The following is a 23,493-nucleotide window of genomic DNA, read 5'->3' on the forward strand; positions in this document are numbered from 1 at the left end:
TGAAGATAGGCTGAGAAAGTTGGGGCTGTTCATCCTGGAGAAGAGAAGGCTGCGTGGAGACCTCATAGCAGCCTTCCAGTAACTGAAGGGGGCCTATAGGGATGCTGGGGAGGGACTTTTCATTAGGGACTGTAGTGACAAGACAAGGGGTAATGGGTTAAAACTCAAACAGGGGAAGTTTAGATTGGGTATAAGGAAGAAGTTCTGTATTGTGAGGGTGGTGAGGCACTGGAATGGGTTGCCCAGGGAGGTTGTGAATGCTCCACCCCTGGTGGTGTTGGACAGAGCCTTGGGTGAGATGGTTTAGTGTGAGGTGTCCCTGCCCATGTCAGGGGGGTTGGCACTAGATGATCTTGAGGTCCTTTCCAACCCTAACTATTCCAACCCTAACTATTCTATGATTCTATGAGTCTATCTCCACATTGCTAGGTAAAAGAGAGCCAGACCAAGCCCAGAAACTGATTATCTGCTTCTCTGTAAGGCTTGTATTTCACTCTTAACACCATTTTGGAGGGCTCCAGGCAGTTCTTTCCAGGGTGCAAGCTGGTCTAGAGCCTCATCAGCATAAGCACTGCCATAAAGGCTCACAATAAAGCACAGATGCATGACCCTCCTCTTGTGGAAAAAACAAAAGAGGGGGTGGATAGAAGGATGTGAGTCAGCCACAGGGCAAATATGAGCCCTGGGAACACTATGTAATCATGAAAAAATCCAGTCGTTTGGAGATGTGTCAGTCCAGTAATTTATCCTTCATCCCAGTAAAGGCAGGAAAATGTGCCATTGTTGATTTTTATTTCACTTGAGCTGAAACAGCGTGTACTATCATGAACACACGTGTCCAGGAGGATGCACTCAGCAACCGATGAATGCAGGGAAGAATGACCAGGTTGATGAGGAGACACTGTTCGAAGAGTATGTGACATGTGACCTAGCAAAAACTGAACCAAAAATGTTTCCCTTCAATAATATATCTGGCAGATAATCTCCAGATGGAGAAAAACAACTGTGCAAAGCACAGAGGAGTCAATGCATGAACAAAGCACTCACAGCTACATGTAGAGTGGAACTGGATAATTGTTTCTTGCCATCAAAGCACCATAACTTGTAAAAGGAGTATCAAACAAATGTTTTCCTATAGTAGTCAAACTGCTTTCCAGGTGCCTCTGATCAGTACATGGGCATATGATGCTAGCAACAAAACCATTTCCCAGATCTCTTCAAGTGCTGTGTCCCTGTGGTATTCGTGAGAGAGAACTGAGAGATTTCAGATGCCCAAGTGTAAACATCTAGAAAATAGAAAAAAGAATAGAGCTAATCACCCTGAGCTGCCACTAAACTCAGTTGTGGCAAATCATACACACCCTGTGCTAGGGTGGAATAAGCCAGTGCTGGGAAATGCCCATCTCCTTCTGCTAATTATGTGAAGAATAAAGAGGGACATGCCCAGATTTCTTCATCTAACATGCATGAGTCTGAAGCTCAGTGAATCCCATGGCTAGGTTCTTCAATCATCAGAGCAAAAAGGTGTATTGCCTCTTATGGCAATCTTTGCTGATTTAGACAAGGGCTCTGCAAAGGAAGTATCACTAAAGCCACTCATCCGTAATCTCCACCTGCTCTGTGAGTCATCCTGCAAGAAGGAGGCTCAAGACTTCTCTTGACTGACACTAGCACTGACCTAATATCTGTCCCTTTGTACAGTGTTTGCACAGAAAACCTGCGCCAGCCAACAGTGCCAGGGAGGCTCGGCCAGTGGAGCAGCAGTGTCTGGCAGACAGCAGACCTGTGTGAGGGTGGAGGAAGGAGGAATTGACCTTCACAAGGACAGAGCAAAATCCACCTGCAAGGAGACAGCCAATGTGGAGCGGTTCTTACAGCTGGAAATGTTGAAGAACTGGAGCTGGTTTCTTGTATCACAAGTCTGTGGGAAATTATCCCTGCCTTATTATGTGCTATATTTTAGAGGAAGAAACAACACCACGTTTAATGTGCTGGAGGGTTTTCTGCAAATTATACAGGAACTTTCTTCACAGCTCTCCTGTTTGGAACACATCACCAGCCAAGGTTAATTGAGGTGACTCCTGCACCGGAGTTTTATACCTGACCATGTAGTCACAAGAGCACATCCTCCCTATGTGACTTCTTTATATTTATCCGAACCTTTCACTTATAATTTCTATCCTTGTGTAGTTTACAAGGTGGAAATCCCTCTTCTTTTGGGTAGAGTCTTGCTGATCGCTTCACGGTCTTGGTTCAAACTTTAGACTTGGCCTCCACACCCATCCCATGCAAGTTAATTGTACATCACAGTACAGTACAAAATGTTGAGTTCTGAATAATCTGATTAGTTTTAATTAATCTTGCTTGGTCCAGGAATCATCTGGCCATACCAAGACACAACTCCAAGTTTGACCTTCCTATAGTTAATGGTGTTCATACTCACTTCTTCCCATGCTCAGATTTACTTTTTCACCTGTCTCCTCCCATAGAAATTAAGATAATTTTTAACAACCTTTGGTTGTTTCTTACTAAATACCTTGCTTGGGTTTTGAAAATAGAGTATCAGTGCAGTTTGCATCTTATTTTATATTTTTCCACAGTTGCTAGAGGCAGCTAGGCAATCCCACAGTGTTTGAGCAAAAGTCCCCAGGGCAGCAGAACAATCTGACTGTGTTCTGTTACCACCTCCGCTTATGGCACAGCTTTTCTGGAACAATAAAATTTGATTGCTTCTCATACATTTGTGTATGGGAAGAAGATATAATACTGTCTTCTACTGGAGGAAGATTATATTGGCCTTCAAATCAATTTCAATTTCTCATGAGTCTTCACTATAATTTTATTTCATCTTTATTTTTGGGTATTACATTTTCATCGCTTCATTCCACTTTAAAAATTGGAATTCTCCTGATGCCTTCCACAATGATAAATTAGTTGTAATTGGGAACATTGCCTCTGATGGGAGAGAGTGGTTTCAGGATAAAAGTCCTAAATATTTTACTTTACTTTCTTCTGGTGCTGAAGGGTTTGAATTTTTACTAGGTCTCTTTCTTTTCCCCATATAAATGGAAGTACTCAGGAACCGAGGCAGTGTACAGCACTGTCCAGTGCAGCTTGCGCAGAATGTTTCAAATCTGATGTTCAGCCTTGCTGCTTCTTGGTTATACATGCTACTAGTGCGTGCACTGAACACAAGACATTCACATTTTGGGAAGAGACATGGCCACATTTGGGTATGATGCTTCATGATGGCATTCTGCTTTCCTCTGGAGGTGTGAGCCACCCAATCTGATTGACAGTAGATTTGACATTTTTTTTCTTAGAAGGTCTCTTAGAAGGATCTATGAGTCCCACTGGTCTGTACACTACAGGGCAAGAAACATCATTTCACTATACCAGCATCAGGCCAAAAGTCTGGTCTTGAATTCACAGCTGTCAGTAGAGATTTCTGAAATCTTTTCCTCATGGTTTGACGCGTGAGAAAAATAGACAGCTTGTCAAAGTCTTAAAAAGACAGCATGTCAAAGGTTTTACCTACCACCTCAGGCCAAAGTGGGAGTCCCAATGAAACTGAAAGTAGAAATTGTCTTGTAATAAGGATGCTAAGCAAAATTTAGCAAGATGTAGGACAAAAAGATTTGGGGTCCCTTTTTGTATCAGGTTTCATCCGAGCAGATATGAACTTTAGTGTAACACTTAGGGACTAAAGTTACACTTTCTTATACTTCAGATCTACATTACAATTTCATGGTAGAGCAGGGATGGCTGGCTAGTCCCATTGTGTTCTTTTTTAAAATCCGTTACTGGGATATTAATGGAACAGGATTATATGAGACATTAGTTTTGAGAAGTTTGGCACTGATAACCAAATAGGTATTCATTGACTTTGCAAATTAAGATGTATGTTAATATATATATGCATATAAACATATAAAAATTAATGAATAAATGAATGTGAGAGTGTGTGTGCACCTTCATATATATACACACACATATATACACGTTTTTTCTTAATGCACTACATGACTGAAAATACTTAACCCTCTTACTTATGGTTGAGATATTTTAATTTTCTGCTGCTACCCTTCATTACTGGATGCTAAATATAAAATCCAAGCCTATTAAATATGTACTGAAAAATTAGGAACCAGGATGGGGACTCTGAAGGCAAGTATATTATATCATCATGTGATAACCTGATAATGGTGATATTAAGCCAGAAATTAAACACCTTGAAACATGAAGTAAGCCCAGCTGTGAGGCACAGCCTGAGCAACCGGGGCATTCCCGTCTGTGATTTCTGAGGCTCCTTTCTGGTATACTACTTCAAACTACATGAATCTCTGAAATGGAGGTGTCACCAAAACTTTCTGGTAGAGGTTTTGTAAGTAAGTTCCTTTTTGCTTGTTTTCTGAGAAAGTCTTTGGCATTGTTCCCCTGACTGTTGGTTTCTCTTTATCCTGTGACCCTGGCTCCCTATGAAACACACAGCTACACACACCTTAAAGTCAGTATTAGTCATGCTTCACTTAAAATTTTCCCTCTGGCTCCCCACCCGTTAGGCTGCCAAGGTAAGAAAGTTAAAACATGCCTGTTTCGGTAGGGAGGGGGACAGGGGAGCTCAGCAGATGTCAGGGTATCCTTAGCCTCCTGAGCTTCCCACTGGGTGAGAGAATGACTGCTATCCTTGCACCTTCTCTCCTGACCAGGTACAAACCCTCTGTCAGCATGTCTTGGACTGTCTCCAAAGCCATGTCTTCCCATTGGCCCTGTCCTTAGAACAGGTACAAACTGTAGGGGTGGATCAGCAAGGTGTACTGGCCCAGGAGGGGACACGGAAGAAGGGGTATTTTGGTTTGGGAACTCCCTTTCATAGGTGAGTTTTTCTGCCTCAGTCTTACTAGTTTGGTTGAATGAGTAGCTGTGTGTACAGCCTTACTGTAGAAGATGACTCAAGAGGACACAATTACCTAAGGGCTTTTATGAAGAGATCCTGCGGTATTTAAAGGTACTTACTGCTGACTTATTTAGGAGAAAAAGTCTCACTTGAGGAGTGGTGTTTGGAAAGGCTTCTTTAGATCCTGTCTTTGCCTCAGGACATTGGTGCCCTGATAGCGTAGTTGATTATGGGTTATGAATAGTGCCCACCCAGGGGCATTTGTAATGCTGCCTTAGCTTAAAGCCATGGGAAAGCTCTGTGGTGGGTGGTAGCTTTGAGGTCTGCTTTTTGCTCATGACCTTGCAGAAGGCAAAGATAATTTGGGGGCAGACAACAATAACACTTTAAGGCTCCTATCAGTGTAAAGTGTGTCTCTGGAATTAGTGTCTAAACAAAGTCTGGCATTTTATCCCCTTCCATGGCACAACCCAAAGGACACATTCTTTTCCTCATTGCCAAGCTATCCATGTCATGTCCTTGTGTGCTGCTGAGCTTTGCTGATTTTGAGTCTGCTCTGCAGGATCTCTCCAGAAAGGCAGGACATGCAAGCTTTAGACTGGATGTAGGAAAAAGCACCACAGCTTGTGTCAGTAGGCCTTTGGTTCATCTTACTCCTTGCAAGCATGTAGATAGATTCTTCCTGGGAGAGTAGAGGTTGCTATTTGAGCTGCAGTGGTCCTGAAAGTGAATGGTAAAATGAGAGACTCTGCAGAAGGGTCTGCAGGTGGACGCTGGCTTCTTTGTCTTTGAGCATTGGCTTGGATGTCCCATTCTTCTGAGAATGGGTCAACATGTTCTCAAACCCTCTCCAACTGGACCATCTGCTCACCCACTCTTACACTTCCAAGGCAAGTTTCACCTGTTCAGCCCAGCTAGCTCACATGCAAATAACTACCTAAATGAAATCAGAAATTTGAAGGGAAAGGAACTGGGAAGAGGCCAGTCTCAAATTGTACCTGGTGCTAACAACTCAGTGAAGGTGGCATGGCCAGAGACATAACTTGGGTGCTCTCTTTTTGTCACGCATCTTGGTGACCTGCTGAAGCAGTCCTTCTGTCTTGCTTTCAGCTGTAACAGTTTTTTTTCTCCTTCCTAGTAACTGGTGCAGTGCTGCGTTTTGGCTTTAGTCTGATAACAATGCTGATAACACACCGATGTTTTAGTTGTTGCTAAGTAATGCTTACCCTGAGCAACAACCTTGCAGTTTCATGCTCTGACAGTGAGGAAGGGTAGGAGAAGCCAAGAGGAAGCAGAGACAGGACACCTGACCCAAAGTAGCCAAAGGGGTATTCCATACCACAGCACGTCATGTCCAGTATATAAACTGAGAGGAGTTACTCAGAAGAAAGATCACTGCTCAGGTTGGCTGGGTATTGGTCAATGGGTGGTGAAAAAATGTATTGTGCATCACTTGTGCTTACGGGGTTGTTTTCTTTTCCTTTTTAGTTTTATATTCTCTCCCCCTGTTATTTTCCGCATCATTATTATCATTATCATTATCAGTAGTAGTAGTTTTATATTATACTTCAGAGATTGGACTGTTCTTATTTGAACCTGTGAGGTTTATATTCTTCTGATTCTCCTCCCCGTCCTGCCCAGAGAGGGGAGAAAAGTGGCGGGTGTGTGAATGGCTGCATGGTGCTGAGTTAAACCACGACACCTTCCCACCTGGTCTCTGCAACTACTTTTCCTTTCTGTGGCAACCAAAACACAAAGCTATAGGAAGGGCTGATGCACAGGCTGGGTTTGTGCTGGCATGGAGTCAGTTGTAGTAGGAATATGCCCAGGAAATAGGAAGGTCCTTCAACATGGATAGACAGTGTGCTCCTACCCAGGTCCACAGACTGCCCAAGTGACTGTATGCCTGAGAGGCTGGTGTAGAAGCACTGAGCTGTTCCCTCCACACACCACCACAGCAGGATCTAGGTGTGCCTGATAGCAGCTTTATAAAGGGAAGTCCTCATGCTCCAATGTCTTCAACGGTTAGGTCAACGAGATTCAAAATTAAGAAAAGAAAAAAAAAGTGAATCTGAGGGGGCTGGTTTTAGAGCATATTCACATTCCTGACCTGGGCTTAATATTTTCTCTTTTAGTGAAGAGGGACCACCAGAAGAGACTGCTTGTATCTGCAGTAATGAAGGCCTTCAAAGATGTATGATGGCTCTTAAACTGGATTACCTTTCTCATTCTTTCTGGATTGTTTGTCCTCATAGCCAACCAAGAAAAAAAAGATTAAATTGCAGCATTGTCCTGGGTTCAGCAGTAGCAGTCATTTTTCTCCTTCTTGGTAGCTGGTGCAGTGCAGTGTTTTGACTTTCAGCTCGGGAACAGAGCTGATAACAAGGATGTCTTGGTTTGGCCAAGGACTTTGTGAGCCTCATGCTCTGCCAGGGAGGAGGGGAAGCCAGGAGGAAGCAGAGACAGGACACCTGACCCAAACTGACCAAAGAGGTATTCCATACCACAGCACGTCATGCCCAGGAGGTAACTGGGAGAGACTGCAGGGTTGGAGGAGGTATTCAGAGCTTGGTCGGGCTGGGGGGGTGAGTTATCGGTCGGCTGGTGGTGAGATGCTGTATTCTCTTCCCTTGTTATTTCCTTTATCATTATTATCATTGGTGGTAGCAGCAGTGATCTGTGTTATACCTTAGTTACTAAACTGTTCTTATCTCAACCCGTGGGAGTTGCATTCTTTTTGATTCTCCTCTCCGTCCCTCCGAGAGCAGGGGGAGGGCAAGAAAAGGGGGGGGAGTGAGCGAACGAATTACCTGACTGGGTTTAAACCACAACAAGCATGCAAGCAATATTTCAGCAATGAGCAAAGCACCCTTAAACATCCTGAATCTCTGGTGAGAGACTGGTTGCAAGGAGAAACCAAGCACAGGGATTTCTCTGCTGTGGAGTGGTTTTTGGTCTGGGCCTCAGAAGGGGCCTTCAGCTCCCCTGCCAGAGGCTCCCTTGCATCCAAAATTAAAAGCTGGCAATAATGTAAGGGAAAACTACATGGAGAACAGAAACCCTCTTCAGGGATTTCTTTCCCCAAAAAATTGTGTATTACAAAACACAGTTCCACTCTGAATGAATCATCCCGTTGCATCTACCATGGCTGCTCAGAATCATCCATCAGTTAACATGCCCAGCATCTCATAACATCTGGAAATGCAGACAGCAAACATGGTGAGCAAACCTGCCAGCTGCTACTCGGAGCATTTAAGACCAACGTGAGGCAATGAGAGTGGTGGAACAAGGTCCAGAGCTTTATTTCTCAGGTTCAGAAATAAAGGCTAAAATTTTGCTCCTGTGAGCAGGAATGTGACTTGAGAGACCAGGTTTCAGTCTCCAGGTTAGGCAGCTTTACCCTTTCAGCTGTACAACCAAAATGAGGAGAAGCAGTGGTGGAAATCTGGCCAGTTTTTCTGAAAGGTGAAAAGGGAATTTGGGGCAAAGGATGCTATTTAATTTCTTTGGCTTCCTTAAGCTGTTGAGTGGTGGAGAAACAGATGTAACTACATAACATCAGCTAGGTGCAATTAATTATATTGCTGGTCTTTGCAGATGTTCAGAAAGATTCCTGTATATACACAGCACAACAATGTCAGAGGCACAGGACTGCATAGCCACATGGGGGGCGTTATATCACATGGCAGGTCACAGTTGGCACTCACCAGAAAGCTGAAAGGCCTGGAAAAACACTGGACTCTCTCAGGGAATCTGCATTTACACTTCATTCACATTGTCTTTTAAGTAGGCTGTCATTTGGCTCAGATATGTAGGAAATCAAAACATTAGCCCAGGGATGGTGTCACTATTGAAACAGCATCTGACAACTCCTGAGTGCAACTACTTGGTTATTTCAGAAGCATCTTATTTCTCCTATCAGCTGGAGGGGCAGCAGGTAATTTCTATCATGCCCATCCCAAATGACCAAGAGAAACATCAACAGCCCTTAAACAGGGGGAAAAAGTCCAGTGCCTTCTCTGCTGCCAGCACAACATGCTGTTGTAGCACAGAGGAACGTGCACCTCAGAAGGAGATGCTGAGGAGAAAAACGGGCACCCCTTTCTTTAGACACTCTTAGGAACTAAAGCAAAATATAAGCTATGGTAACAGGATGCATTTGACAAAGGCAGAGGATATATCATGAAAATGAATGGGATAATGCATTGCTTAAAATAAAAAATGTAGTATCACGGAATGTAATAATGGTTTGGGTTGGAAAGGACCTTAAGGATCATCTAGTTTCAACCACCTGCCATGGTAGGGACACCTTCCACTAGAACAGGTTGTTCAAAGCCGTGTCCAGCCTGGTCTTGAACACTGCCAGGGATGGGGCAGCCACAGCTTCTCTGGGCAACCTGTGCCAGTGCTTCACCACCTTAATAATAAAAAATTTCTTCTCATATATAACCTAACTCTCCCCTCTTTCAGTTTAAACCCATTACACCTTGCCCTATCACTACTTACTCTTACAAAAAGTCCCTTTCCAGATTTCTTGTAGCCCCTTTAGGCACTGGAAGCTGCCATGAGGCTCCCTTGAGCGTTTTATTCTCCGGGCTAAACAAACCCAGCTCTCTCAGCCTATCTCCATAGAAGAGGTGCTACAGCCCTTTGAGCATCTTCGTGGCCTTCCTTTGGACTCTCTCCAACATGTCCATGTCCTTCTTACACTGGGGACCCCAGAGGTGGATGCAATACTGCAGGTGGGATCTCACTGGAGTGTGGTTCAGGCTGCAGTAAGATTGCTCTAGAAAATCTCTCTATGTCTCTGGTGTAGCTTTGGACTGAAAAATTATCTTTTTCTAGAAATACCAGGGCTTCCCTGAATGACAAGCAAACATACATATGAAGGGGTAACTTTTGCTGTCACTTAGGAGTACCAGTCACTTAATGACTTAATTTCCTGTTCTAATGTCTCCTTCAAGCTCATTGAAGGAAAATATCAAAATATTATTTAAGGGAGGTGGTCCCTCAAGGGAACTAGAGGCATTGCCAGTAATTTAACTGTCAGGAGCTTTATTCTTCAGAGTAAATATGGTGTCTTTTTCTTTACTACATTTTTTACTATGGTACTTCCACAGAAAAGTACCCTGGTCTTCAGCTCCATGAGTAGAGACATGCAAGAATACCAAAGGGAGAAATGGTAGTAAATGGGAACACAGCATTTATGCAAGCGTTGCTAAAGCTGCGTGTAAGGATCCCTAATGAAGATTGTCTTGAATCCTTTTGCAAGTAAATAATAATAATAGTAATAAAGATCTTATACTTTGCACCCAGATTTTAACTGATGCTCCCCACTATTTTGCTGGTGAAGTGAAGAAGGCAGCAGGATGCTCTCACACCTCCAGAGGCATTTCTCTCTTGTGAAATGATGGTCCACTTACAAAATGCAATACCTGTTTCTTGCTCTTTCTTCCCCTGCACTCTGAGTAGCTGTTCAATCAATAAAAACCATATCTTCAGCCAGTAGTAAATTGAGTTTATTAAAACAAGGGTTTGACAGTTAATTCAATTGCTAACAAAGTTAGAGTGTGGTCAATACAAAAAAAAAGTGGCCTCATAAGTGAGATACATATATCCTCTAGATGCAAAATTACCTAATATGTTGCATTGGATGGGTACAAACAAAAACACATCAGTGAGAATATACTGTGGCTAATTTTTTTCCATTCTCTTGTAGTATTTAAGGTGTGCACTCTCTCATCAGAGGCTCCAAGTCACCCTGCACAGGTCTACTCCTGACATGAAAACTACAGAAAAAGAGTTTGCCCCCTTCCTTCTAATTATTTGCCCACTATCTCTCTGAACAGGCTACCATTTGGGTTCTATTCCCATTGTAAACCAGTGGTAATATTTGATTTTCCTTCAATAGCATGGGACCAAGCATATTCCCTTCTCCTTCAACAGCATGGGACCAAGCACTGCAGGAGTTCACATGGCATCATTTGGTCAACTTGCAGGTATTCCACTTAGTTACTGAAATATGGATTTGGAACATGAACTTTAGTGAAGACTTATGATAAAACTCTGTGCTTACATCAAAGCCAGCATAAAGCGATTGAAATAGATTGACTTTGCAATTGAACATAACCCTTACATAGCCAAGAAAAATGTGACTTTCCCAGTGATTTGCCAAGTACTTTTTCACCTGGCCAGCAATGATTTGTTTTCTGCATATTTCATACACAGCTGAAAATAGCTAGCTGCAGTTATTTTTGTTTGGGAGCAATAATGTTCAGTTTGTAGATTGTTTTCTCCAAGACAGTTCAGAGCACTATGAAAGTATCTTCACTGACAGAAGCCTTCCTTTGTGTGGATTCCACGTGGAGGGAAAGCATTCAGCTTTCTTTTTTAGTTTACTTATGGGACAGGCTGCTTTCCTGGAAAATATTACAAAACATTGTCTATTTTTTTTTACAGAATGAGGTGATCAAATGTAAAATTTAAACGCAGTCAAGCTGAGTCTGGAGCATGTTTTCACTTAATTGCAAGTGGTCTGATTTTTAGGACATGCATTTTAGAAAATATTTGGAGACTGAAAAAATGGAAGCAGCCAAATTACACATACATGTAGCTCTTCATTGCTTTATAAACAGCCTTTGTCCTCCTCCTCCTCTGCTGCCCCTCTTTCCTCCTGTTCCTGTTTTAGTGTTTTCCCCTTGCATTCAGTGTCAGGCAGTTCAAAGTAACTGAAAGTTAATCCTATGAAAAAAGGGACCAGTTTCCTCCTTGGAGCAGGTAGGAAGTGAGGGATTAGGGATGCCTTTGGCAGCAGTTTGCTGTCAGACTGGCTTACCTGTGTGGAGGAAACCACTGCTGAGCTCCCTAGCTACTCAGGAGTATTATTTGGACCAAAATAATTTTAAAAGTTTATCTTTGGGCCCCTGCATGGGAACTTTGCTTTCAGCAAAGCACTGGCAACACTGCACATCAAAGCAAGTGCTGCAACAACCTCAAAGGAATTGATGCACACACGAAGAGCTACAGCCTGGTGCTCCGGGCACCCACATCCTGCCCTCACTGCCAGCAGTCATCTTACTCATGCTGACACCATTTGCTTGAGATCTTTATCTCACCTGACAACCACTGAAGTGTTAAGCAGAATACCTTGGTGGCCCCCTCAGAGTGGAAAATTCAGAAATGTTAATGCCTTCTAAGGAGCATGAGCCACTGCCGGGTCCTCTTTGGTTCTTTGCCTGCTTTGTAAGTCAGCCTCAGCAGAAAGTATCACTGTTGCTTTATGTTCCTGTTACCTGCAAAACTTTGACCAGTATTTTCAAAGGGAACTGATAGAGCCCTGTGAATCTGATGGGTATCACAGTGTCTGAACCACACACCTCTGCACACATAGGGAAATGGAGCACAGAGAGGTTCAGACACAGACACAAGTCACCAGTTGAGCATTGTGAAATGAAATAAATGGACTCAGGCAGCAAGTTACATCCCTTTCAATCCCATTTCATGAGGACAATGGGCACTAGAGATGTATCTGTGTTGCTGCATAGGAGAGGACCAGGGATAACACTGAGGTACCTGACCTGTGATCATCCTACCTTGCTTTTAGCCCCAACAAGCTATTGCCAAGACACTTTTTCTCCAGAGATGCCTGGCATCTGTGCCAGCCTCTGGCAATGAATAGTACGGACCCAGTCTAGATGTCCCGTCAGGACTATATATACATCATTCTGCAACTCTGGACCAGCTACCTGCGGTACAGACTTCTGATTCTTGCTTTGAAATTTTCAGCAGCAAAGTAATAGAGGATGGGATCAAGGCAGCTGTTCATGGCAGCAAGGCAGAGAGTGACCACCAGTGCTTTGTGCACAGGCAGGTTGGCCTGGCTGCAGCTGCTGTACATCAGGTGGACAGTTCGCAGTATGTGATACGGCAGAAAGCAGAGGAGGAAAAGGATGAGAGTGATGATGATGGTTGACAGTGCCTTCTTGTGACAGACTGCCTTCTTGCACTGTGGACTCCTGGACTTGAGCAGCGCTTTGATTGCAAAGATGTAGCAGACAATAATGATGCAAAAGGGCAGAATGAAGCCCACAGCGAGGACAAAGCTGTTCATCATGAGGAGCCTGTGTGTGCTGGAGGGGTGGAGGTCCAAGCACTTGGCTGGGTTTATGTACCCAGCAATTCCCTTGGTTAACAGAGGGCTGGAGACTGCCATCACAAAGACCCATATAATCACGCATATTATCCTGGCATAATTCATGTTGGTTACTTTGCCGTGTTTGAATGGGTATACAATGGCTATGAAACGAACCACACTGAGCACAGTGAGAAAATAAATGCTGCAGTACATGTTCACATACAAGGTGTACGTCATGATCCTGCAGGCAATATCACCAAATATCCAGTGTGATCCCAACAGGAAATAAGTGGCCCGAAAGGGCAAAGTGCTCACAAACATGAGATCTGAAACAGCCAAGTTCTGCATGTAAATGTTTACTGAGGTCTTCCTCTGTGAAGGCTGGAAGAAAACGTAAATGGAGAGGCCATTTCCAACAGCACCAAAAAAGAAGATAAAAAGGTAAATGGTGGGATAAATAACTTGCTTGAAGCTATCAATCGTACACTTGAAGGAGCTGTTAGTGAAGTTGTCGACTCGCACCATCTTGGAAATATCCATAGTCAGGAGCCAGGCTCTCTGTCTTTCTGCCAGAGTAAAAAGAAGTGGCGTGAGTGCTGCATTACAGGCAGGGCAGGGAGTTCAGCTATTCAGGACTATTTTCTTGAGGGCAGAAATAGTAAGATGTGGATGGCAGTGTAAAGTAAAGGTTTGTTACTGAGTAATTAGTTGTGATGTCCCAGCAAATACACATCTCAGAGTGTAAATCCCCAAGTCATCTCTGTACAGTTTCACCATTACAGCAGCTGGTTGTTGTCTCAGCCTATGAAAGTGCTCCCTTTTAAAGGTGAGTGCTAGTGTGTGTGTTTTAATGGCAATTCTCAGATGTTCTCTGTGCAAAACAAGCCAACTTGCTGTCAGCCATTTTGTAGCAGGCAGTTTTTGAGTCCCCAGTTACCTACCATGGAAACATCAAAATCAGAAAAGAAACTGCTGTCCACTGGTAAGTCTGCAGTTCAGATTAGGATGAAAAGCCAAAAGAACTGAATTTGCCTTTTGGAACTACCGAATTTTTTCTGGTATGTTGTTGGCAGTGTGTCACTGAACTTTCCCCAGCAATACCACAGGTATATTGATACAGGTCAGAATGTATAAATTAAGGAAATTTTGACCTTAAACACTGTGTAAACACTGTGCTAGATAGGCATAGCTCCATTTTTAACTCCCTACTCCTTACACTGAATATCTTCTTTCCTGTCAGTTTCTGATGGATGCTTGTCTCTTTTTGTGGGGCCTTTTCTTCATTTACCACTTTGTCAACCTCTTTTGTGCTCAGCTGCTCTGCATCAGTCATCTACACGCACTGCAACTTCCAAGGCAGCCCGTGTTTGCAGCCCTAATGAAAATGGGCTGCGTTCACAGAGAGTGACATTTTTCCTCCTATGAGGCTATAATTCAATCCAATCAGAACCACCCATCACTAAAACACTCTAAATAATAGGGTTTTTTCCTCATTAGAGTCTATTTCCTTGACGAGCTCCTGATTTCTTCTCCCAGCTGACTTACAGCTAGTAGTATTTTGAAAAGGAAAGTTCAGTATTGTTGCTTGTTTAATAGTGGGAGTAATTCCCTCTGTGCATCTGCCAACATATTCTAGAGACAAAGCATGGGAAATTTTAGCCTAAAAACCAGATCTACATGGCCTCCTAGATGCATTAGTTTGCCCTATTGAGAGTGATAATGAGTTGATGGTGCACAGCTGTGTCGTATCTCTTATTCTGAACCTCACTGGCTTCACAATTTCAAATTAATTTATTTGCACAGGTGGAGAAGCCCTAGGTGGAAAAGTGGGTTCTAGATTTGGGTGCCCTGGAATCCCAGTTACCCAGTGCAGTATTCCCAGTGTGCTTAAATGGGAGGTAATTCGCAAACTCAAGCCATGGTGTGGGAGCCTGAGCTATGTTTAGGGCAATGAAGCTGGTGAACGACCTGGAATACAAGTCTGATAAGGAGTAGCTGAGGTAACTGCTGGTGTTTGGTCTGGAGAAGAGCAGGCTCAGGGGGGACTTTATCACTCTCTACAACTGCCTGAAAGGAGGTTGTAGTGAGGTGCCGGTTGGTCTCTTCTCCCAGGTAACAAGTGATAGGCAATGGCCTCAAACTGCACTGGGGGAGGTTTAGACTGGAGATTAGGAATAATTTCTTCACTGAGAGGGTGCTCAGGCATTGGAACAGGCTGCCCAGGGCAGTGATGGAGTCACTCTCCCTGGAAGTGTTCGATAACTGTGTCGAGGAGAGCCTTAATGACACAGTTTAGTGGTGGACTTGTGTTTTGGGAATTCTAAAAGCAAGGATGCTTGAGCCATAGAGAAACAGCTAAAAGGGCTCTACCCCCAGGCAGTCCTGGGGTAATGGTTGGACTTGATCTTAAAGGTCTTTTCCAACCTAGGTGATTCTATGATTTTGTGTTCAGAGCAGCCCACAGTATCTTCAGGGCAGCATCTCGGAGACAATCTGGATCCCTTCATGCATCAACCAGATGTGCCCTAGCGGTCACATTTTACCCAGCCCCACTGCAAAAGGGAGCATGGGAAGTGCAACCCTTAGGCTGGGCTCTCAAGCACCTACCCCCCACATCATGGGACGGGAACCTGGTGGCTTGGGGAAGAGGACATTCACTTACACCGGTGTCATGCCCATCCCTGAAGTGCTTGAAATTATCCCTCCAGAAAATACAGTACATATTGAGCTTAGGAGCGCTGAAGACTTGAAGGGGGCAAACTGCATATTGGGGCTCAGCAATGCCCCAGACCCAGTAAACACATGCTCTTAAAGGAAATCTCCTTTTTTGAGACACTCTTTCCTCATGGAGGGGAGAAACAACATATACTTCCTAAGAACAAGTCTTTTTCAGTCAGAGGGGTTTTGAATGGGTTTGGTTTTCTGTAACAAGTGGCTGTCTGACATACACATTTTCTGTACAGGATGAAGGGTCAGCTTTTCTCCTGACTGAATCTGATCTCCTGATTTTGCAGGGAAACACTGCAGCCCGAGGTACCGCAAAGGGAAGAGCCCTTTTAGCTGTTTCTCTATGGCTCAAGCATCCTTGCTTTTAGAAATCCCAAAACACAAGAAAATATCAGTGAAGATATCTGCAACCTGTTGAAGCATTCCTGTTGTGTGTTAAACCTGTGAGTTACAGCAGTCACATGAGGATGAAGAACTTGGAACATGGACAAATTCAAAGCCCTGTTGAGCACTACAAGTGATGCCTTGTGGCCTGCAGCTATCTGCTGAAGGACAAGATTAGGGCAATGAAAACACAGTTGATGAAAAGCCCTTGTACAAGCACAGAGGCTGAGGCACTTTTCTCAGGCTCTTCATAAGGGGTTATGCAGCTAACAACTACCATTAAAACTGTTTTCTTCTTCCAGCTAAAGACCTTTAGGAAATCAGATGCACATGTGTAATTGAGAATCTTCCGACCTGGAAAGAAAGCCGGTTCTTGGCCTCCTCTACAAGTTATCCAAACAGAACTTTCAAGCCATTATAGGATGTCTAAGAGCAAAAGGCTGGAAAGCAGTCATCTGAAAGCTGTTCACCACTATGATGCCTGCCCTCACTCAAGAGTCAAGAGCAACACATGCAGTAATCATGCATAGATGCTCGTATTACAGATCAATGTAGAAAGGAAGGTGCAGTGAAAGATACAAGCAGCAACAGAGGAGAAAGGGAGAATTTTATGCCTCCTTGAAGCCAAGAGTTGTTTACTAGCCAGCTAAGGCTAGGAGATGGCTATTAGATAAATAGAAAGAATTGGTATCTAAGAACGTGCAATAAACTTTGTTTTCACCAGAGCGTCCAGATGGTCTCCCGGGTTAGGAATGAACAGGGTGGGGTTGGGGTGAAAGAGTGGACCTACAGAGTCCCCCAAAAGAAGGGAAATTGGTGGTAAGATCTAACAACCCCCTGAGGAAAAAAAAGGGAAAGATAGGGACAGTCTGAAATGGGAATCCCTCTTAAGCAGTACTGCAAGGTTTATCCGATGCATACCCTCTAGCACGAGATTTTTCTGTATATGAGTTTCCCTGATGGAAGCTATCAAGCAGGAGCACCTGACACACGTCCCAAGGCTCTGACAATCACCTGTCAGGAGACAGAGCGCCTTTCAGCTGAGCAAGAAAAGGGAGGCTTTTCTGAAGTAAATGCTGTGTAAGTAGATTAGGTGTAGAGTTTGGTGGGGTTTTGTCTTCACCTCTGTTAAGTGTTTTAGAAATATTCATGATTTTGTTAGTATGGATTTTATTAACAAATATTTGCCTCTTATTATAAATTGCATATATATGGTAAATTATATATATTTATTATGAAGAAATATTTTGCCTTTTATCTTAGCCTGGCTTGAGTGTGATTTAAGGTAAGGGGATAACAGAAAAACATTCTTTGCCTAAGGTGAATCCAATACCATTAGCAAACAGATGGGTGTACAAGCCAGGTAGGGAACTGATGGGAGCAAAGTTAAGAAGAGATATGTTTAATTGGAGGAGATACTAAATAAATAAAAAAATTCCCCCAAAACATCATATTTTAAGCTTGGGATGCAGGTAGCAGTCTAGCAGCAGAGTAAGGGCTACCCTATAAATTGCCTAGAGTGTGATGTGTATGGCTGCCTTCCCGGGGCAGGTTTTGTGCATGCACGTGTGAGACAAGCAGCTGGCGACATGGAGGTACAAGGATGGTTCTCTTGAGGCAAGAGTGGCTTGGCAGGTGTAGGGCAAGAGCAGGTCAGCCTGAGGAGCAGACCTCATGAGATGCCTGTGCAGATTGCTTGCAGGTGCAGGAGAGGAGCTGGTGTTGGCTGTGGTTATTGTGGTCAATAGGGATCAAAGTGGGACCTTAGGGGCTCAGCTACAATGCAAGAGAGAAGCTCAGGTTAGACCCAGTGTTTCAGTGCATGCATGAGGTAGTAGAGAGGAGAAATTTAGGTATGTAAGGAACTGAGGGATCTTTGAGGATAAAGGGCAGTGATACAGTAATGAGAGACTGCACTGTACTAGGAGTGATCCAGGCTGCTGGTGCTGCAGACTGGAAGGTTTGCAAAGGAGTACTTAATGAGAAGAAGGGGTTCTGATGGGCATAAGAGGGAACTGATGAGAGCTGAGAGAGCAGTGAAGTCACATCCAGTGCACCTCTGACAAGGTCAGAAAGGAAATAAAGCCTAACTGCAATAACTAGGGAAGGCAAATCCAGCTGCCCCAAATCCAGTTGGCTGGCACCTGCTATCTTGAGCAACTGATCAAAAGCAAATCCTACATGTAATTCTGTACCAATGCTCAAAGCCAATAATAGGACTGGGGAGCTGGCAGGCTTGGTATGAAACAGCAACCCTCGTGCAAGAGGAACCTCAGGGACCTGCAGGAGAAAGGATAATCACTGGGAGCCTGTGTTGCCATGCTACCAGCTTTATGGTAATGATAGTGTAGGATGCACAGGTGGAGGAGCGGCACTGTGCATAAAGGACTATATAATTTGCAACAGCATAACAATATTATGGCTAAAGAGAAACAGTACAGAGTTCTTGTAGGCAAACATCCCACAGACTAATCATAAAAATATAGAACAAGGAATGAACTAACAAATTTCTCATCATGAGGATGACAGTCATCGGAAAATGTTAATTGAGAGTAGGAAGCTGAAAGCAGGTAGCAGTAGCAGGAGATTTTGGGTGCCTTTATAAAGATGTGATGCTTCAGCAAAATAAGATATAATAGCCATATGCAACAAAGCCTGATTGCTAGAATAATGAGTCCTGCAGCCAAATCCGCAACACAAGATGGTATTCTGTATTTCATCTTTAGTGCTGCACATGTTCAGCAGGTTTTGGTGGAGGGAGTCCTGTACTGGCAATCACAGTAAAGCTGTGTTTGGCAGCACTGTGGGACAGAGAAGCAGTCCCAGAGGGAAGAAGCCCACAGAATTAGGGAGGTCTTTAGAAAAATAAGCAGAAAATTCAACAAAGCCTGTGTTGGAAGCCTACATTCCTAAGGAAATAGACGTTTTAATAAATATTGAGACTGATGTCTATCAGTAGAGTAGTTAGCAAGACTATTGTAAGGAGAAGACCACCAGTTAGAAAGCAGAAGGCTTGTCCAACAGAGGAGAATAAGAAAGCCTGTATCATGGCAGACCAAATATGGAGAAAAAAACTAAAAGCATCTAATAAAAAAAGTGAAGAACACCTGGTAAAGGATGTTCAGGATGACAGTTTTGTAAACCCGTTGAAATATGAAATACTGTTAAGGAACTGGCAGGGTTGCTTGGTGGCAAAAGATCTTTTAGGGACATGAAGGCCATAGTCGAGAAACTCAGTGAATTCGCTCTTCCCTGCCAAAGTTGTTGGGGTATTTTCATGCCTGATGCAGCAAAACGGTCAGAGGAGCCAGGTCCACTCAATGGATGTGTGCAGGAAGTATTAAGCCACCCAGATAAGTGGGAGAACAGCAAGTAATAAGTACCAGATGGCTTTCATATGGGTATCCTGAAGGATCTCAACAATGAGACTGTCAGCCAAGGCATGTAACCCACCATTACAATCAGGCACAGTGCCATGGAACTGGCATGTCACCAGTGTAGCTCTCACATCTACAAGAAGGGCTTGAGAGGGCAGCTCAAAGGCCACAAGTAGGTCTTCTCAGTGCTGGGAGCTATCAACTGCCGAGACTGATTTACACCTTTGGTATGTTGTGGGGGTCTGTAATGAAGAATGAAGGCACTGAGCTCATTGAAATGCTAGTCTGATGAGAACGAGTTAGCATGTCTTCTGAAAAGGGAGATCCTGCCCCATTCACCTGCTGAAATGCTGTGAGAATGATGGATGAAGAAGGTTCAGGGGTCGTTTTATATGCATATATGGATATGTATGCATTTATACGGTTGCATTTGTCAGCCTTTGACAAAGTTCTGCACCAAGGGTTTCTTAAGGAACTAAGCTGTCAGTAAGCTGGAAAGCATGTTTTTTGTGCCCTGAAAGCTGGTTGAAGGGGAAGAAGCAAAGTGTGGGGCTTAATGAATCAGCAGTGGAGTCTCTAGAGCTTAGTACTTGGAGCAGATTTATTCAATATATTTATCAATAACCTGGAAAAGACAGTTATCCAGGTTGGCAGATACCACATTGAAAGCTTGGCAGATAAGCATTAGTGTATTTTAATGTAAGGTGATGCATGTTTTGAAAAATAATCTGAACCATGTCTACATAATATGAGCTTGAAACTGGTTGTTACATTCAGGAAAGGGCATTTGGCATTGTCATCACTGACCACTTACTGAAGTAATTTCTTCATTGACTGCAGCAGCACATGCAAACAAAAATGTCAGCAAAATGAGTGGCATCATCAAGAAGGTTATGGGGAACAAAGTAGGGTATCATCTTGTATAACATCTCCATATACCCCAATAATGACCAGCTCTGGTCTTTGTATCTAAATAAAGAGATTATGGAGTTAGAGAAGGCGCAGAGAGGGGCAAATGAAATGATCAAGGAGACAGAGCAAGGACTAAAAAGCTTGAGACTCTTTAGTACGGAAAGGAGGTGGCTGAAGATGGATGTGGTCAAGGTTTACAGAGTCATGAAGGGTGAGATACTGTGAATGCACTCTGTTATTCATAGGGCCCTGCAGTACTGGGAGGTGAGGTACTCAAGAGAGTTGTTGAGAGCCTGCTTTCAAGCAGAAAAGAGGGTGCTCCTCTGTACAGCACTGGGAACTTGTTGCCACAGCAGATGGCTCAGCAGGTTCAAAACAGGACTGGACAAATGCCAGGACAATAAATAGGAAACAGAAGACTGGGCAAGGATGTGCTCCCCAGTGCCCATAGACAGCATTCAAGAAGCTGGGTAAATGCAAGGGGAAAGCACTCCAGAAGGCGATCAGGCAGGTGATCAGGCTCTCATGTTGTCTCTAACCAGCCTCTCCTATTGCCACCATTAGAGACTGAATACTAGGCTAGATGGACATCAGTATGAGCTGCTAGCAAATTTCTTACAGTCACAACTTGCTCCTAGTTCCTGGAAGTATTAACAACCATAGCTGACTTCACTGAGTTGATCCAAATTCCTGCTGGTGAGGTGAGACAAATGCCTGCAGTGATACTAATACCGATTCCACTCTCTATGTCAAAAACCTATTACTGAGAAAGTAGCATTAGTCAGCAGCCTCAGGCTACCCCCAGTTGTAGTGAAGGACAGTCAGTCAAGCCATGCAGCATCTCAGTGGACAATGGAATCAATTTCTATGCCATGTCTGGACAGAAGGACACACTGCTTTTGAAGAGGTAAGGTGAAGGAGGGCTGCTGCTAACAGTGTAAATATGAAACCTCCACTGTCTCTGAAGGTTAAACTCTCAGTTTCCAAAGTGCTGATCTTGGACCTGCTGCTCTGAAGCACTGCATTCACTATAACATCGGGAACTACCAAAGAACACAGTGTTCTGCACATGCAAAGTTAAGTAGGGAAATCAGGCTGCTCATTCAAAATAGAGGTATTTGTTATGTTAAGTGATAAATATATAGATCCTCCTATATGCCAGGAAAAAGAGATGCTCTCCACATCTATCACAACTCTGTCTGAAGAGGACCCCAAACACCACAGTCTCATGTTCATTACCCAAATAGGCAGGCAATTATGGTATCATTGCTGTATAGGGGATCACTTGCATTTGCCACTGCACTTCTGAGAAAAACAGAAGTTCTCATGGTTTTTTTAGAAGTTTCTATTGGCTTGCTTCTGGCATTTACTTTATGTTTCAGGGACAGTGTTACCAAGAGTAAATGTACCAGAATGTAATATTTAGAATTAACACTAAATTCATCAAAACATGGCATTTTATTAACCTTTCTACATGCACAATAACGGGAAAAGAAAAATAAAGAGTCTGACATTTAACACTTTTTATTTTAGAAGTTTGCCATAAACCAAATATGTGGTTTTCATCTAGTTAAAGAAAAGACTCACAATCAGATCCACAATTTGATTGTTATCATCCACCTGGCAAACATGCCTAGTAACATAAATACACTCTTTTGCCAAAAATATTTCTAAAGACCAGCTTTCTCATAGAGAACTTTAGTCAACAATCACAGCTCCTGGCAAATAAAAACCTATTGAAAGTAATAAGAAATACAAGTAGGTTGCATTTTAATCATTGCAACATTTTAATCTACATCAGAAAATGCAGACAAATCCTGTCCTACCTCAACTCATGAGCCTTCTGGTGTGTTCAGTATTCCCTTCTTCTGCTTGCTGTTGCTCACAACTTTCAGGGTTTTTTAACAAAAGGGAAAAACAGAAAAAAACTTGATGCAAAACCCAAGTGCTGTTTATGCAGAAGCCACAGAAAAGTAATGAGCAGTAAGAAAGGGAAGTAAATCCTGATTGAAAGGTCTTCCATCTTCTTAAAAGAGAAATGTTCTCAGCTCAAGGAGCTGTGCTAGTAATCACGTGGCAATCTTTCATAATTTTCACCCAATGAAAGAGGCTCTGCAGCTACGTGGCATATTGGGAAGTTTCCTGGATTTCTGTATTTGGGCCCACACTTCTATATATATGCTTTCAGCAATCAGGGTTGCTCAAAATATTAGAGGATATCCCCATATAGCCTTCACATGTCTTGTTAGAGATGTAATTCTTGGAATTATGGAAAAGACATGTAATGGGGTTATTTCCCAGGCTTTTCATGCAGAAATCGAGAAGAGTGAAATTGAAAGCAGGCTGCTAGGAACTGGTGTGTGATCTCATTCAGCTCATAGTTCAAGGTTCAGTTTACAGAGCTGAGGGACTAATTTTCCTTGAATTTTGATAGGAACAGAATCCACAGGCCACAAGCAAGTGGCTGCAGTGAATGCCTTACTTCCCCTTAACATTTTACCATTTCACAGTGGAGCAACATTGTCTGCACAGATGGGTGCTCGGAGCCCACTGCAGTTATGAAATAGGTATCTATACATACTATAGATATAACAGCTTGGTTATTCCTCTTCTGTCCTGTCGGCCCATGCAGGTGGACCAGACATACTCAAGTACTCTCTGGCTGCTGTGTTGTATTTTGTATCAGCAGCAGGTTAGGAGTCCATGCATAACTCCTCACCATGGCTCAGTGGATGAGTAGTCCCCAAAAAAGCTTTCTTGCCCCTCACATTTATGTCTGTCTACACCCCAGGGTGCTTCAGGTAATGATTGTTATCTATCTTCCATAGCCACTTGGGCTTGATTCTCATTTATCACTCTCCACTCTGGTTCTACTTGTGTGTTTGAGAACAGAAATAGACCTCTCAGCATACTCCATGCAGGGTCATGTTGGCAATGTGCAATGGCTGCAAAGATCCATGTTACCAGAGCCCACAGATCCCTATGACCATGTAATAAGTATGTATAGCTTGCAAGCAGCTCTGCGGATGTTGTTTTCAGTGTGGGACTACAAAAGGAAAACC

The 23,493-nt window shown here is 43.3% G+C and overlaps 2 protein-coding genes across 3 annotated transcripts in view; both read right to left on the bottom strand.

Annotated features, from left to right (window-relative positions):
- RB1 (RB transcriptional corepressor 1) overlaps window positions 1–23,493 on the bottom strand; it is a 217,540-nt gene that overhangs the window by 38,877 nt on the left and 155,170 nt on the right. The gene's annotated exons all lie outside the window — the stretch shown is intronic.
- On the bottom strand, window positions 12,328–22,605 carry CYSLTR2 (cysteinyl leukotriene receptor 2). Of its 2 annotated transcripts, none has more exons than XM_062607355.1 (2): window positions 22,264–22,605; window positions 12,328–13,597 (listed from the first exon to the last, which is right to left on the bottom strand). In XM_062607355.1, exons 1-2 carry the CDS (start codon window positions 22,265–22,267, stop codon window positions 12,639–12,641), a joined length of 963 nt encoding a protein of 320 aa, XP_062463339.1. In that variant the 5' UTR covers window positions 22,268–22,605; the 3' UTR covers window positions 12,328–12,638. The 2 variants fall into 2 exon arrangements, with proteins under 2 accessions (XP_062463339.1, XP_062463340.1); XM_062607356.1 differs by having other exon boundaries at window positions 22,258–22,605.

The sequence above is a fragment of the Pezoporus occidentalis genome, unplaced genomic scaffold, assembly GCF_034315485.1.
Source record: "Pezoporus occidentalis ecotype Australia unplaced genomic scaffold, CSIRO_AGI_Poc_V1 ctg122, whole genome shotgun sequence".
Taxonomy (NCBI): domain Eukaryota; kingdom Metazoa; phylum Chordata; class Aves; order Psittaciformes; family Psittacidae; genus Pezoporus; species Pezoporus occidentalis.